This window comes from Gymnogyps californianus, chromosome 1, assembly GCF_018139145.2.
Source record: "Gymnogyps californianus isolate 813 chromosome 1, ASM1813914v2, whole genome shotgun sequence".
In the NCBI taxonomy this organism is placed as follows: Eukaryota; Metazoa; Chordata; class Aves; order Accipitriformes; family Cathartidae; genus Gymnogyps; species Gymnogyps californianus.
The window spans coordinates 141,844,130-141,861,427 of NC_059471.1; the positions used below are offsets into that span (position 1 = coordinate 141,844,130).

Below are 17,298 nucleotides of genomic sequence, written 5' to 3' on the forward strand. Positions count from 1 at the left end.
CATCAGTCATGATCCATTGCACCAGCAGCAGAGATTAGCAGCCTGCTGATTATGTCCCTACCCTCAGTCAGCAGCACCACAAACTTTGTCCTCATGTAGAGCAGCTGTGCTCTAGGGAAATACTCCTTCTGGGACACCTGCATGTTTGCATCTGTTTTCCAGTATTACATCTGCTTTCCAGGCTGAGAAACGTTAAAGCTTTCCTTACGCCATGATCTAACTCCATGTTTTGCTTTATCCATAGCAAAACTGGGTTGAAAATTCCCCTTCCTTGCCCCTGCTTTCCTGTGCAGTGCCCTCCCCATGACTACAATGTGCTGTCCCTCATTGTGCCAGGATATCTGTTTTGGGATCTTTCCCCATTGACAAGTCTGCCAAAGCCATACCTCCCTTTCCTTCTCTGTTCTGAGTAATGAAGAAAAGGGTCTAACGGAATTTTAAAATGGCAAATTGTTCCTTTGGATGGAAGCCTTTCACTCTGTATTTACTAAGAGTAGAGGAAAAGGAGAAACTAGGGATAATGGAAAGTAGGGAACATAGTATTAGACCATCAGGCATACTGCTGATGGGCTAGACACTGCTGGGGAGACAGAGGAGCAGGGAAGCCTTACTGTGGCTGCTGCTTCTTTACTCGGTTCTACCTAGGCTTAGTATTTCATAGTTATTTAATACAATAGTTACTTTAATTACATTTAGAGGAATGTGGCTTTTTTTCTAGACAAGACAGAGATTGGTGTGTGGGCCACCGTTGACTCATTGTGTCAAATCATTTTGCCAAACCGTTGTATACCATTACATATTCTAAACACTACCAAGAGTATTTTATCCTGCAAATGTGACCTCAAAACTTGAATCTGTCTGTTGCAAACTGTTAGTCAAAAGGAAAATGGTACATTACAGAATGACCCTCAATGGAGTTTTCATCTTTTATTTATAATTGGGTTTATTATTGCAAGCTCCTGTTGCACACCAGCTATCAAATCCTCAGCAGGTGTAAATCTGCACTCAGGTTAATGAAGCTCTACTAAGGATACAGCTCTACTTGTAACCCAGGGATAAAGTACAAGCTTCTCTATAGTGCTGAGACTCTGAGAGCTAGAACAGGCTGGCTGGTGAATTACTGGTTATCTGAACATGAGAAGAAAATGCATTTCCACCCCAATCCGCGCTGAGGCAACTAACTCTGCTGCTTCCACACATCTTTAGGGAAGAGCATTTATGGAAAACAACTTGAAGATACGTGTTGTTAGGGTAAAGGAGGGCCCATGCGCTAAGCCTCTAAAGAAGCCTCTAAAACTGTGTAAACTGTCAAAAGGACGATTACTTCTGGCAAAGGTCATTCTCATGTACAAAGAGGAAAATGCATCCTTTTTCAGGGGAAGATACGAGGACCTTCTTGTGTAAGCTGTTTCCCAAGACCTTTGGTTTCTGAGCCTCCCCAGAAAGGGAGGGAGGTCAGACTTGTGACAGGGCAGAGAACAGGACCAGAGAAATTGTAATTTATCTTGATGTACTGATTTACTTTCTAATTAAGGATTCCTCTTAATAGAAAAATCTTCCAGAAACAGGAAGGAGCTGCAGGAATGGAGCTTCACTAAGCAGGTGTGGGTGGTGGAGCCTTCTTTTATTACTAATCAGCATAGTTATGCCATTTATAGAAAAGGACATGAGGCTGTGCAAGGAACTTTCTAAAGAAGAAAAATACAGCTCTGCTTTGAACAGCAAGCGAGCTACATAGGGTGGCCCATAAGAAAAGCCTTGTAATAATGCCCCCCCTCTCTTGGTGAAAGCAGGAGGTGAAAGTGGATTTACATGGTCCTCCCAAGGTGCTCTAAAATTCTGTTACGAAGCCTGTGGAGAGCTGAGCAGGACAGTCAGGTACTCTGGGCTTCGGAGCCTGCGGCGGCAGCTGGCATTTGGCCATGGTGTGGGGCAGGTACTGCTCAGAGGCCATGCAGTAGTCTGAGAAGCTACGAAGCAGGGGCAGGCTGCAGAGTCCTGGCTCCTGAATTCTGAAGTGATATATGTACAGAGCTTGATGGGATGAGTGGAGCACATGGCAGCAAATATCAGGAAATCACTAAAAGAGAAGTAACCCCTTTTCTATCCAACAGAAACTCTTCTATAAATGATCTGTAAGCACTGCTAGGGTATACGCTGCACAGCTCTGAGGCAGCTTCGTTCCTGTTGCTCCCTTTCACTCATGAGGTTAAAGTCAGACACAGCAATGCTAACAAACGTATCCACACTGTATATAAGGTTAGTTTCAAATGCAGAAATGGCACTTTAATGTGCAGATGCCCAGCCCAGAGTCTGAGATTTCAGGCTCCAGCTCCATTATTTCAGCTAAAGGTGATTATTTTAGCTGCGGATGATAGAGTCATAGATACACACTGAATGTACTGACTGCATGTGGTAGATGAATGTAATGCAATAACTGAATATAAAAGGTTTTCTAATTTTCAATCTGTGGTTTGCAAGAAGAAGAAGTGATTTATTTTTTTATTGGCTCTCTAACCATTTTAAGATCAAAGTGCATTAGGTCTTATGAAATAAACAAAAAGCTCTTGAAATTAAATAAATTAGGAAAGTTTGCACTTACAAGATATGTTTCTTTAAAAGGTTGCAGGGCAGCAACACTTTCCCTAAGTCTTTGGCTTCATTAGAATAATTAAAAGCAGCGGTACAGTGCTTTTTAGTTGCAGTAATGTCAGGCAGGCAGAAGGTGCGCCCTGTGCTGGACTGTGCCTGGCAATCTTCATTTCCTGACTACAGGACAGACCAGCTTCTGCGTCTGCATGCACGATTCCACTTCTCATATTTCTTCTCTTAATAATAATGCAGCCGTAATTCCTGTCCCACATGTATGTTTTATGTAAGCATGGTTAATATTGAAAAGTGTTATTTGCATCTGAAGATACTGGAGCCTTTTCTGATTAGGAGGCAGGTTTCTTGCAGTTCTGTAAGAAACATATTTTCTTTTCCATCCAGTTATAATGATCATGTGAGACGTGACAAGGAAACAGGAGCGCAGGACCAAAAGCCATCTGTTTCTTTTTTGGTATTTCATATTGCACAGAGCAAGAAGGTGGCAAAGCTTATATGCTTAAACATAGGGATATAAAATATGATAGTAACATTTAACATGCTGTAAAGAAATGTCTTGAACCAAAAACAGATTTTTTTTTTTGTTTTTACCAGGACCGCTTACCACAGCTGTAGTAAAACTGGCTGCCACTTGTGTTTGTGAAAACTTTGCTTTCAAGATATTTTACATATTTAGTTTAGTTAGTGCAGTGGGTGGAAAGTTGGCTTCCATTCCTGAAAATAAGTAGTTTTTTCTTCAAAATTCTGATACTGCTTTTTTTTATTATTCCACATTGTGCCATTCCTGAGACTAATTTTATAAGTAAAACTTGGTTTCATTTTAAAAACTGAAGTTTACTGCTAATTCTGGAGGTAGAATGTAAATGGTGAATAGATTTCATTGATATTTAACTTTATGAAATATAGCCTTTTGCATGCACAGTTAGACGTTTGGCATTCTCAGGTATGTCCATACCAAAGCCTAGCAGTGCTTTACTCTGCAGTTCATTCCAGCCAACCGTATTTTGTCCTTTTTATTTCTGCTTGCCATATGACCTTCTACTGTATTTACCCAAAGTGTGGATTTCCACCCTGCAGAATGCATAATGAGAGTTTAGTCAGTAATAAGCTCCAGTGGTAGATTTTAAAAGCCGTACACCGGTGTTAGATTTGAAAGCAACACACTGAAAAAAGGGGCTTGTGCACATCTTATGCTAGCATTAACACACTTGTATCCAACCCCTTCTCTGCTTTCCCCTCACACATTCTGTACCTTTGCAGCCTTCAACTGCATCGTTTAGCTGCAGTATCCCAACTGTGGATGACCAGATTAAAAAGTACCGCCATAAATATACCTGGAACTTAGAAAGGAAAGGGACATAATTGCCCTCTCTTTCATCTCGGGACTGAAGTGCCTTTTCAATCAAAGAGATTTCCACTGCTTGCTAAAGACTATTCAGATGAGAAGAATACGTTTGGGTTATTTGGGCTAGTTAACACTCACTTCCCTTTTTTCTGCATTAACAGAATAGGCCTCTTTGTAAGATCACCCAATTTTTCAGACCTTTGTAAAAGTTTAGGTTAGTCTTGGAATCCTGTGCTTTTGTTGGCCTGTCACCAGTTGGATCACGTTTATAGAGAGTCTATTTTTTCCCTTAACTACTTGCATAGCCCCTTCTCTCTTTTGTGGTGCAAGCCAGAATTCCTGGAAGCAGGTTTTACTGCCTGCGGGATCTCAAAGGCCGCCTTCTCCACGGACGTTTCCCTCTTCGACTGGCTGAATGCCACACTGCGATTTATAATTTATTCAGTGGATCCATTACTGATTCTCTGTGTATGTTTTTTGTCTAGACTGAGGAAGGGCAAAAAGTCATTCTGCCTAAATCTGCTTGGGAGCTGTCAGAGAGAGGCATCCTCTCACAGATACAAGAAGTAGTGGCTGCTGGCTTTAACACAATTGCACGAGAGTTTAAAGATATTGACTATTCAAAAGATAATACAGTATCAAAAGAGGAGTTCTGGGATATGTGTAACTGACATTTTCAGCAGCTGACTGAAGAACAAGTAAGAAAACTATATTATTTTGTCTTGTTAATTGAAGTGTACAACTGGGTAAACTGGCTATGGCTAGAGACGTGTTTGCATACTGCTGTGTACAGGCAAGTAGTTTAAAAATTTGGATAAAATGAAAATGTTTTAAGACTATCATTCCATGAACATTTGTTGCTACATTTGTGGGAGATGATAATTTTTTTCCTTATCTCTGAGTATGGTTATGAACTATAATAATCGCAAGCTTTCTAAAGCAAAGTCACAGAGATGCTATTGCTAATAGCGAAGGTGTGAATTTAAAGCACAGTAGTTCTCTTTCACTAGCTCTTTATCTGTATATTTGCTATTTTAAAAGTTTCTTTTTTCAATTTTAAATTAATCCACTTCCACTTGATGGGGAAAAAAGCCTTCTCAGCATGGAATAAAAAGTACTTCCATGGGGAGCTAATGCAAATCCCTTTTTCTCAGCAGCTATTTTGTCCTGCCCTGTCCTTGGACAAAGAAAGGGGCAAGCATTTGACATTTCCCGGCCACCTCTTGGCTACTTTTCTGGGTTAAAGATTCCACCAGATTAGTGTTAGCAGAGTTTATGTAACCTTGAATTTAGCTTGAGTGACTGAAGTCATGGCATGAATCTGGCAGTACAAACCATCTGATTAGCCCAGTGCTAATCTCAGGGGAACCTGAGATGCCAGTCTTTCATAAGATTCTGCTTCTGCTGAACTTAAAGTGAAAAGAGCCATTTTTTTTATCTTTGCTAATGCTGGTTCAATGTGATTTTTCCTAGTCCAAAGACTAGGTGACTAATAAAACAGAGGGAACCTTGACTAAAAGATTTCAGATTTTACGTAACAGCACTCTAACCTTCATGCTCACAATTGCATCAATGCCATTTGGCAGCAAACTGAAAGACAAGACACAGAGCCTCCAAACTCGTACGCATGTCCACACTACAGAAAATTGTTTTGGTACTTTGCTCATTACAGATGTACCCTCTGAGTTCCTGGCCCAGCATTTTTGACTATCAGTTGCAGACAGGAGCAGGGTCTGCTTGTAATTACAGCAAAGAGACTGCACAGTCTGCCATGTTATCAGGCGCTGCTACGCATGTGTAAAGTTGCAGATGAAAGCACTGAAAAAAAAAAAATCATTTTCCACTTCCCCCTCGAAAATAGCAGAAAAAAACAAGATGGCCTGTGTGCTCTATTCCTAGTAGCCACACTTCTGGTGCGGTACCAAGTGCAAGTGCCAGATCTGAACCTGGAGCCTCAACACCACGTGAAAGCAAAAGTGAAAATGTGGTGATGCTCTTTCCTCATCCCTGTGAACCACTGAGTGGAAGTGCCAGGGCGAGCTCGCGGCTGAGCCCTGGCCGAGGCAGGGGAACGCACGCCTTCCTGAGCTGTGAAAAATCTCTTGCTGTTTTTCTTTTTTGGAAGCAGTAAGGCAGGCATCTCCAGCTGAAGAGTCCTCCAGACTAGATCCTGTCTACTTTACACTCGAGAAGAAGCAAAGGGACACAGGAGCTATTTTATACTTAAAAGAACCTCAGACAAGTGAAGAAAAAAAATCTTGATAGAAACTGTCATCCATAATAGCAACGAGAAGCAGGCCTGAGGAGCCTCATTTATATAAGCAGCAGCCTCTGTGTGAGTGAGACTCAAGCCCTGTATCTCCAGAGATATTTTGATTTTGACAGGCCTCTCAAAGATATGCCTACGTATATCTATATGAAGATGCCCCAGGAGAGCCTTCCAATCTGGGTACAGGGTTTGCCACTGCTAATCCAAACTCCTGCCGTTCTGGCTGTTGTCACTGCTCAGAGTTGTTACAGCAGTGTTACTAATAGTCATAGTCTGGATGACTTCACAGAAAATGTCTTCTTTTATCCTTTTCTGGATGATGGCCACTTACTGTTTGCTATTAGCAAGGCTCAGCTGGAGTCTGTATCGTGTAGTGGATGAAGAATTTCTTCCCGAAGCTTGGCTTCTTGGTCTTCTGAATTTCAGATACTGTGACCTTTTTCATAAAAGGCTAAGGATGGTAAACACGCTGCAAGCAAGGTGTTGATTAATATCTTGCCAACTGACATCGCCTTTTTTATCACAGGCACTTTTCTCCTCTCTGCTTGAACTCCCCTGACTTGCTTGAACTATCTGCAATACCCCAAATGGCTAAACTTCATTGGGTGTTGAAATAGTTTCTAACTATAGCTAACCCAGCTCATCAGGGTATTGTTCTATTTAATTGAAGTTTGTAATACACTTTGAGATCCTCGTATGAAGTGTGAAGTATAATCACAAGTGCAAAATAGAATTGTTTATAATTCATAATGTGGTAGCAGCCAGGCCAATGGGGGAAAGTTGAAAGGAAATTCAAAATGTATCCTTTGCCCTTTGAAGTTTGACTGCAACTTGGCACATGCATCAAAGAGGTGACTAGTTTCCTTTAGGGTTTAAGTCTCTGCCGAAAAAGATCAAATCAAAAGCAATCTGAGGTTCCCAATTAGATTTATATTAAAAATCAATAATGAAGACCCTAAAAAGGCATACTGATGCCTTTTGAAACACTCACAAAATGAGTGCAGCTCATTTAAGGGCAGGCTGTGATAATCCTTGCTTTGATTAGTAGCTTATATCGTGAGTAGTCCCATTTAATTCAGTGCAGCTACTTACTTAATAAAGTGCTGTTCAGCAGGAAATCAGCCCAGCCTCATCCTTACGATTCCATATGTAGCCCAGGGGGTGGGCTACCTGCCCTGTGTCAGGCCAAGCAGCCACATGGACCTCCACAGGCAGCAGAAGCAAGGGTATCAGCAGCTTCCCCCAGGTCTTCTGGAGGCTGGCTGGACTGTAGAGGTACGGTTCCTGGCCATACGTCGTAACTATATGTGATTCTAAAGGCTATAAAGATTTCCTGCTATGTGCTTTCATGCTGATTCATTTTTGCCCTCAGGGTGAAATAATTTGTTGATGCAAATACAATAACTGAGGAACCTTAATGGCCTCCTGAGATGGTGGTATAACTTAGGTGCACCTGATGATAGCATGAGAAATTCGCCTCAATGGTACTTAGCCAGGATACAGGTGCGCCATGTATTTGATTTACATCTCATGTTAAAGTGTTATTCTTCTATACTGCAGCTCAATCACTGTGTCTAATCACAGGGTTTAGTAGTTTAAACAGCACACTAAGGGCCCAATTCAATTAAAAAATGTCCTGCAGAAATCCTTTTTTCATTGTTTTCCCAGCCTTGTGCAGGCTTCTGCAGAGAAGCTGTGATATTTTTTTTTAATAAGAAGATGGGCCCTAGGATTCCTTCTATTCCAAGGCATCCTCTCCCTCTTTTTGATATGTTTTGTCATATCCTTAGTACATAAGCGGATTCTGTTGTTGTAAAACTAGCATTTACAGAAGTCATCTTTTGCTTCTTCATTAGTTTGAAAATCTTTGGAACACAGTGGATGTCAGCACTGGTGGACGGTTGAAGTATCAGGACTTTTTGAAGAAGTTCAGCTCAGAACTTGTAACGATGCCACCAAGCACTCCTAGTGCAACTAGTTCTGCAACTTCTACCAAGCCAGCTACCCATGCCGTGCAGGACCCACGCGTGTCTTCTCAGCCTGAACGTCCAAGACATCATCTTCTCTAGCAGGGCAAAAGAGCGTAAGTGTGGTTGTTTTATGAATTTTCTGGTTTTTCATTTCTGTGCATAGGCTGAAAATAATACCTGTGGAACTCAGTGAAGGTATTCCTATTGATTGCCCATGAAATCAGGCACAACCACCTGTCAATAAGCAAATGAGGTAATTTGCAAAACTGTGTTACAGTGACAAAAATTGGGCCAGGTAGTAACTCCACTAAAGTCAAAGGATACATGTCAATTTATACCAATAGCATTCCCTGCTGTTACCGTACACATATCCATCAGAGGTGTATGGCAAATAAAATTTCTGTGTTTAAGCACAATCAGATTTCTGAGAACAAAGAAAACAGCCCAAATTACAAAGGCCCAATAGCTGCATAAGCAGCATAAAAAAATATAGACGGCTTATCTGTCATCATCTGACAAAGCTCGGCAGGATTGGCAGTTGTAGTTTTCCAATACGTGTTTGCTGGCCTGTCCTAAAACATTCTGGTGGTCTTGCCTGCTTTTTGGTGGATGCCAAATTACAGCTGTTAATGCCTGATAGTCTAACTGATAGACTTGCTGTGAAGACCAGTGATCTGAGAGAGGTAAAAGAAGTGGATTAGGAACGCAGTAGTTTTGCTTCATTTTTGCATCCATACCTATATTTCATGTCAATAATGCACTTTGGTCCTCTCCACTGCCATGCTGGCATCTTACCCTAGTGCTAGAATTCACAGAAAGGTGGGGAAATCATTACAGGCAGAAAAATAAAATATCCCCCTTGTGGAGCTGCACCTACCTATTCCATGTTCTTTAGCTACAACCAAACCTACAACAGACAAATAAAATATTTAGAATTATTCAGTGCCTGGAACATGCTTGGATTTTCTGACTACTTCTACATGGACATGTTTAGCTACTGAAAAAGAAATAACAGATTGAGCAAATTAAAGATGCAAACAACTTGTCAGGGCTGGTAAATCTAAATATTGGCCCATTGCTAGCTCAATTATTGCATTAACTATAGGTTCTTTCTTGAAAAGCCCAGACAATTAGCTACATGCATCCTTCGTGCTTTGATCCAGTTCCCAGAGAAAGCAACGGAAAATTCCTTGTCACTGTCTGTGAATGCTAGATTGGGCAGTATAAGACAATAGGAAGGGAACTTGAGTCTCCCTAAACTTACGGCTGTAGGAAAGACCCCAGTCAGCCTGAACACTGATCAGGATGAATGTTCCTGCAGCATTCATTGCATGGAAATGTGTGTGAGGCCTCAGCAAGTCTGCACCAGTGAGACTCTCAAGGGAGCCCTGGGAAGTCTCACTAAATATGAGATTATACGTTGGATCTAGAAGCATAAATACTGCTTGTGCACATATCGTACAGTAGTAGGCTGAAGCTTTGATTCCAGCTCACCCACAGTACTGCTGAGGCAGCAATCAAAAAGACACTGAGCACCGGGATCCTCTCACGTTACTCCTTCTGTGGCTCTGTGTAGGACCACTGCAGAACTGAGTCCTCCCAGTAACAAATCAATACAATGTTATTTCGTAATTCAGTGACTTTGCACGAGTTTGTGTTTGGTCTAAGATGGTACTACATAGCTTTTTTTGAACACAGTATCTATTGTTTAATAAGAAACAGTTTGGAGAAACTATAAATGATTTACAGATTAAGCCAAATTAAGAAAAAATGGTCAAGGCCCATTAAATGAATAGTGTTGTTTTGACACTAACAGTGTTCTCACATTTTTACCTACAGTTTTGCAGACCAAATTCAAATTAGACTTAGAAGTGGCTCAAATGGTACATTAATCTCAAGTCTGGAAGACCAGAAACTGGATTTGTCATCTGCTGGTTTGTCTACGCAACCAGTAAAACTCAATAGAAAAAAAATACCATTATCTCTTGCTTTTAGATACCAGCATCCAGTCGTCCTCAGACAACAACAACTTGTTCTGCACCTGTCCTTAACTGCAAAACAACAGACAATAAGATAAGAAAGAGCATCCAGCATTCCTGGAGAGGCATACTGAAAGTGTACAAAGAGAAGGATGTCAGCAATCTAGGAGAAATCCCAGTGTCAGACTTCCTAGGTTTGTTACCATCTGAAAAGTGCTTTATTCATTCTCAGATGCATTCTGTTTTCTTTCTGGTGTCCCAGCCATAGGAACATCTGGCCTCTAGTAAGTGGCATCCACTGCATGATTGCTCCAGGTATGACCCTGCTATTGCAGAGCAGAATAGCCTTGGGTGCAACACATTCACATTCCTATTCAGCATTAGCTACTCCTTGAAAAAGGAGTGCATGGCTTTGCTTGTGAGTACTTATGGCATGCGTACAAGTTTCTCATCACCTTCCCAATACGCTACCCTTTCTGTGCCTGGGGATATTTCAGTAAATAAATAGATTTACCAGTCTTTTGCTTGTGAGCTTTTGTGTGCTTCTGGTTGCCCTGGTCTCGATGGCTGAACGCCTGCTGATTTGAAAGGACCCTGGATTTCGCTCTGAGAAGAGCTGGGCTACGCTGCTCTTCTGTTGCGTACTCTTCTAGAGAGAGGATTTTTTGTGCCTTTGTTAGGACATTTGCATGTGTGATAAGACAGTGCGCACCTGCATAATTAAATGTAAAGTCCTGGCTGTAAGAACGTGTTAGCTTATCAGATCTTTTATCTCAGTTAATGTCAAGGAGTACTTCTTGTGCATTTAAAATCAAAATGACACGTTATCAGTCCCCTGAAACCCTCTAAAATGTGAACTGCCACCCCATAAGTATAGGCATATGCATATACCTGCATATAGCAAGATCTGCATAACACACTTACGCAGCAGTCACTGCAACTGATGACCTGTCAGCATATCCCTGGTAAAACTTGTGAACACAGGCCAACAGTTGGCTATTTTTAAGAATGACAAAATGAATATTCTTTCTTTGCATTTCAGATATAGCAGAGAAGTCCAATTTGGATTTAAGTGAAGGGGAAATTAATCAAATAACAACAAAATATGATTTCAAGAAAAATGGAAGATTTGCATACTATGACTTCCTTCAGAGTTGTATCTTGTTGTTAAAACCACAGGAAAGCTCACTGCTAAGGAGGGTGATTATACAGAAGCCACAAAAGCTGGTAGGTACAAATCTTATAAAAATCAAAATGACAAATTTTTTTCAGTTTCTGCCATACTGACAGGCTATTTCATGGCCTGTTTCTATAGTCACTTTATGCAGGGACTTTCCTTTCTCTTATTCAATCCCATGATACTAATTGCCTAGTATTCATTTGGTATCTCCTTCAGTTGGAGGACTTAACTCCTTGGAATCATGCTCTGTGTATCCAGGTTATACGGTAAATTGGCCAAATTTGCTAAAATTTGGATAATAATTCCAAATAGAAAACACGGGAGCCGATGGTTTAAGAGCTTTTGTTGAACTAAATAAAAATCAAGCTAGAAATAAAAAGTGTATGGGATGTGTCTTAGGATGGCCCCAACTTGTCAGCAAGCTGTGCCTCTGCTCCACACCCAGCACTGTAAGAAAAGCCCAGAGGAAGCTCCCACTTGCACTGTTGTTAATGGTCACTAAAAACATCTAGTAGCCAGGACCGGTCAGCACATATTGTGCCCTTGCAGCTCTCCCTGCCACACATACCAGCTCCCCAAGCTGCAAAGAGGAGGCAAAAGAGTCCCAGCAAAACAGCTACACGCAGGCTGTTCTCCTCTGCCCACAGTACCACTCCAGGGCAGAAAAGATCAGAAGAGACACAGAAATCTGGCTCTCGTGGCCCAGAAAGGAAGGCATTGGTAATAGCATCCCAATCAAGTTATGTAGTAGGAACAGTGCCAAATTCCAAATCTGCTCATTCAGCGAGCCTGCTACATTTTTAGGCTGTTTCTGACTGTGGCTAATTAGTTTAGATATGGTTAGTAGCAGCATTTTATAGAGAAATTACATTACCAAACTGTTTTCAGATGTGGAACGAACAGATTGCTACCAAGGTATGATGAGAGTATCATTAGGAATTATCAAGTATTCACCACCAGTAGGGAGAGTAAGGTAAAACTATTAAGTTTTGCATCAAAGAACTTCATTATCTTACATAAGGTTTCCTTTATACACAAATTTGATGCTGTAAAATTCCATCCCAGTATTCTGGAGTGGATAAAGCAGTAATTTCTAAGTCCCTGTGTAGTTGTCTCGAATAGTTTTTATTTATTCTATTCAGAAAAAAATAATGAAGGTCTCAGTCCATGTTCTGAGCATCTTTATATAATGTAATATTCAGAATGAAATTTCCTCATAGGGTGCTCAGTCCATTCCACCTAATAAGTGTACAGATACACATCAAAAGGGATCATAAAACAAACAAATAAAATTTTTTTTTTTTTTTTTTGGTGGCAGGCACAATTCCTTCTCTTTCTCAAAAGCCTGAGAGAATCAATGGCCTAGGATTTCATGGAAGCATCCAGGCTCTGAGCTATGAAAATAACCCAAGTTGCAGTCATAAAGCGTCCTTCCCCTCCCTTCAGCCCACAAGGGTACTCAGTACTTTGGGTTGGAAACTACATTATTCATGTACCGACTCATTCCTCAGCTACATAGTCTGAAGGAGGAATACCCCTAGAGCACAGAAAGAAGGTGCAGCTGCCCCCCAGGCTTCTTAGAACTCACGTAGGTGCAGCACAGCCTGTGTGTCCACGCAGCAGATGTATAAAGCCAACTGTGCATTTCCTTCACAAGGAGATGCTTGCGGAGACTCCAGTGACATGTGCAACTGGCACAAATGGGGCACTATCAACTTACCCAATTACAATAATAAATACCAGGAGAGTGTAGGGGAAAGCTGAGATGGAGCTGTATTTTAAGAAAATAGTAGAGCAGATCCAGAGCCTGCAGGTGGATTGGGGCTTGCTGATTTTCCCAAAGTCCCTTACTCATCACTCCAGTGTTAAAGCTTTGTACAAGTGGAACTAATTTTGCCTTAATGAATAGTTCCGCAGTTCACATGTGTTCAGGGTACATCAATGTAACAAGTTTAGCCACGCTAGAACAACAGGCCACAACAAGTCCCAAGGAAAATTAACCCTATGGTCCAGCTGTGGAACTGCAGAAAGGTTCAAAAGCTGGTTACAAGGTATTGTAGGTACTGAGGAGAGTGTACAGTAGGGTTTTGTTTTTTCTTAAATATTGTACTGCTCCCACCGCCAACCGCTCCCAGTTGGTTTATGCATTCAGTCACTTTTAAGCAAAAATTTCACTCTGAAAAATGAACACTGCAGAGAATTAAAAATGACTGAAAGAGGGTGTTGAAACAAGGACAAGCATAATACATGTGAAAACACTGAGATCTGAGCAGAAGTAACACTGACTTCAGAATCAAACAATAAAAAGTTAGGGCTTTGACAGTGATTAAGTAAATATACCATCTGCACTTCCCAAGAATATCAAAATGTTATAGGTTAAAATAATCTTGTGTAAACAGTATCTTGCAATAATTTGTAAACAAGTATTCAGCAGACAGTCGCAAATTAAGGCAGTATTACAGTCCAACATCTTTTCATTCTGCACTATAGTTCTACCCGTTGTGTTCATGATGCTGTTAGTAAATGTGAGTCTCCCTCATCCAACTTTATTAGCTGAGTCCTGGACCACAAACGATGTCGTTCTTCAGTGCAATGCTGAGAATTCAACCCCAGATCCTGCACTGCTGGAGACCAATGAAGCGAACTTTTAAATCTTATGACAAAAGTCGTACTGGACAGTTAAATATTGCAAATTTCAGACAAGTAAGTTGTGTTTAGCAAATAATAGTCAGAAAATTACAGCTGTCTAATCTAAGCTTTCTGTCTGAAAATTTTCTGAAAAAATGGTACTGAATTAGAGCATATAAACTCGTCCTGGCTCCTCTCTGTGACTTTAGCTCTGACTATTACTCACGGTAATTTTTCTCCACATGTGATTACACTTCCTTGAGGTCTGAGGTCTTGGTGGGGTCCTGAATAAATAAAACAGAGAAAAACCTTAGTCCCTACACAAAGTTTATATGCATATCTTTCACAAACACATGGGAAGGGAACAGAAGCATACTTTCTGATAGGTCTCCCTACAGGCACTGCTACAGCTGCAGGATCCTGCAATCCTCCAACTGGTGTGGTCCCTTCTAAATGTGGAACGGGCTCAAGTAATGCTCATTTGAAAGCCTGTTTCTGGTTTCTCTCTTTGCTCTTCTGTGTGCAGCATAATTTTGTACTAGGCAAGGGATCCGTATCCTCTGCAAATGTTTAGGTATCTTGTATCTCCTCAAACAGCAAATACACACCTGTGTATTCTGGATATCAGCGATTCTTCATCTAGGTCCATGGGGAGTTTGATTCTTGCTTAGCTTTATTGATTTAAAAATCTTTTACATTGTTTTAACTAGAAGTAATAATCACTATCTGTTCTGGAGTAATTCTGAATATTCACTATTCGATTGCAAGAAGAAAAAATAGAGCGGGGCCCTGAACCCATTTAATGCTGTGTGCATTAGGACACCCCTTGGTATCGCTACTAATTCAAAAAAACTGATCAACTAGCAGACGGGATGCTCAATCACAGTAAGCAAATGCTTGGCTGCAATAAGCAACGCTAAGGTGTGTTTCTGACGCTCCCCTTACCCTGGAGCTGCAGGAAGACGGCTTGTTGCCTGGTAGATACAAACCTGTTCAATTATACCAGTCACAGAAGCGCTCTTTTAAATCTTTACTTATTTAGGACTGGTGGGAACGTGATATGTTCTGGCACTGCCACATAGCTGAAACCCGAGTCCCTGCCTGCCTCTCTACCAAGGCTGAGGAGCAAGATATATCAATGAGGCCGTATCAGCTTCATGCCTGAGGCTCCTTGTCTGTCACTGCAGCTTTCTGACTGCTTGGGCACTGCCTCAGCAGACCAGGCTCAGGGGAGAAGTGGTGAAGATCAGGCTCCTTTGCATTTGATTTTAATTTGTCATGTTCCTCTAGGACATGTGGTGATTACCATTTATAGTTAAAGCTATGTCAACAACTTTCTAATCAACCTTCCTAATGCAATATAAGCTAAGCAAAAGAAAACCCAACAAACCCACAACCATAAAACTAACTCTTTGTGGATCTAGATCAAGAAGCAATGCCTGATTCCAAAGTCCTACTACAAAGGTGTTAATCTGCTGTTTGACAAGATATCAAGTGATTTGTGGAGGTACAGATCCCTTTATCTCCTAGGTAACTTAATTTACTGAAACGGGGAAATTAGCTCTCTGCTAACTTCAGTAACGGTGCTATTTATGGCTGTACTATCTGCAAGGGGTCATTAGCGATTTCTGATGCTGAGCTGTTAAGAGGGAAAGGGGCAAACTAATCTGAGTTTGCCAGAAAACTAATGACAACTGGCATAGCACACGAGGACACACCGTGTTGCTGGTCGCTTTCAGGGTTTAAATTCCCAAGTGCATAACACCAGAACTAATCCTCAGAAATTAATGCATTATTTTCTTTCATGTCAGGGCACTGAGAACGTTTAAAACTGTTGAAGTGCTGAAAAATGCACTGGGTGAAGTATTTGAAAGATGCAGGTATCTAACCTGGCTTTTAGCATCAGGTGAACCAAGATGCATCCTGTTCAAGTTGGGGTCTCACTGAAGTGTTAGGAAGGCGTGCTTACAGGTTGAGCGTTTGTCCCATGGAAATTAAAAGCACTGAGTGCATCATGGGCATTATTATACACATAGGGGTTTGCACAGTCTGAGCGACTGGATTATTCCTTCTGTTTCTCCTGATGCAAAGGCTGCAGATCACCCAAGAAGGATAGAAAGGAAGATATTCCACCTCTTCATCTCATCTCCAGATAGTAGTGAAAGCCTTTTAAACATGCACTTTTTGTAAATTGGCTTCTATGCACATGGGTGCTACCCATTTCCCAGTGCTCCCTCAGGCAAGTGCTCGTTGGGCTAGTGGACAAAACCCCTGCGTATGCAGGTTTTCAGATATGCATCCCAGGGAGCCAGTATTGGCATGGGAAGAGTGAGAGATAATAAAAGAAGTTTTCATTTTCTAATATTCTGAGAAACCTAAGAGAGTGGAGCTGCATCATCAAGTTATTTTGTAAAGAAGTTTTAGCAATATTTTCACTTCTTGCTCACCCAAAGCACTGGAATAAATTTTAAAGTTGTCTCTGTCTTTTGTAGGTTCTTCATGAGTACAGCATCGACCTAACTGAAGAGGAGTTATTCAACATTTTGGAATACTATGATAAAACTTTGTCTTCAAAAATATCCTATAATGATTTTCTCCAGGCATTCGTACAGTAGGATTTGGTCAAATGCAGGGAACTGTAGATAAAGACAGTGACTGATTTATAATTTCAAACTAATAAAATTAATTGAGTATGGCTTTTTTTGTATCTATTCATTAGAAAACTCAAAATACTTTAAAATTCTGATAGTGGTCCTGTGTTGTGGATTAAATCTACATAGTGAGGGAATTAATTTTGCATAATCCATTTATCAAAAAAGAAGACGACAACAATTAACATTGTCAAAATAATGCTTCCTAAGACATCTCCAAAAGCAGTTCATTTAAGGAAGTTCTTTTTTTAATTTTACGCATTTTATTAATGACATACTCTTAACTTCAGTGAAAAGGTTTACAAGACATACTATTGAATTTCCTCAATTGTCATTTTCCAAATGTATTACTTCTAATACGTTAGCCTTCATTAGTCAAAAAAATCATGCTGTTTCTCAGTGCATCTTTTTCCTCTACTTGCAGTGCCCTATGTGCATTGTCAAAGACACGCTAGTATGGACCGGCCATTGAAATATGAGCAGAGGCCAACTGTGTTGGACTCCACACCTTCCTCTGTTAAAACTGTTCTTCTACACCCTTCAGCACAGTTTAGAAAAGAAGCTACTTTACCAATAAGCATTGGCTTCTTAACGGCAGAGAAATATTCCCAGTGTTAGCCGTGAGGTTTTTTTTTTTTTAAGGATACTGTATATATATTTATACAATAA

At 40.8% G+C, this 17,298-nt stretch overlaps 1 protein-coding gene across 1 annotated transcript in view; it reads left to right on the plus strand.

Annotated features, from left to right (window-relative positions):
* The window catches only part of EFCAB6 (EF-hand calcium binding domain 6), a 108,555-nt gene extending 91,962 nt beyond the window's left edge, over positions 1-16,593 (plus strand). The window contains 6 exon segments of the mRNA XM_050897913.1: positions 4,438-4,650; positions 8,078-8,164; positions 10,187-10,364; positions 11,213-11,397; positions 13,904-14,053; positions 16,471-16,593. Coding sequence (XP_050753870.1) covers positions 4,438-4,650; positions 8,078-8,164; positions 10,187-10,364; positions 11,213-11,397; positions 13,904-14,053; positions 16,471-16,593 — 936 coding nt within the window.
* Positions 16,594-17,298: the final 705 nt, after the last annotated feature.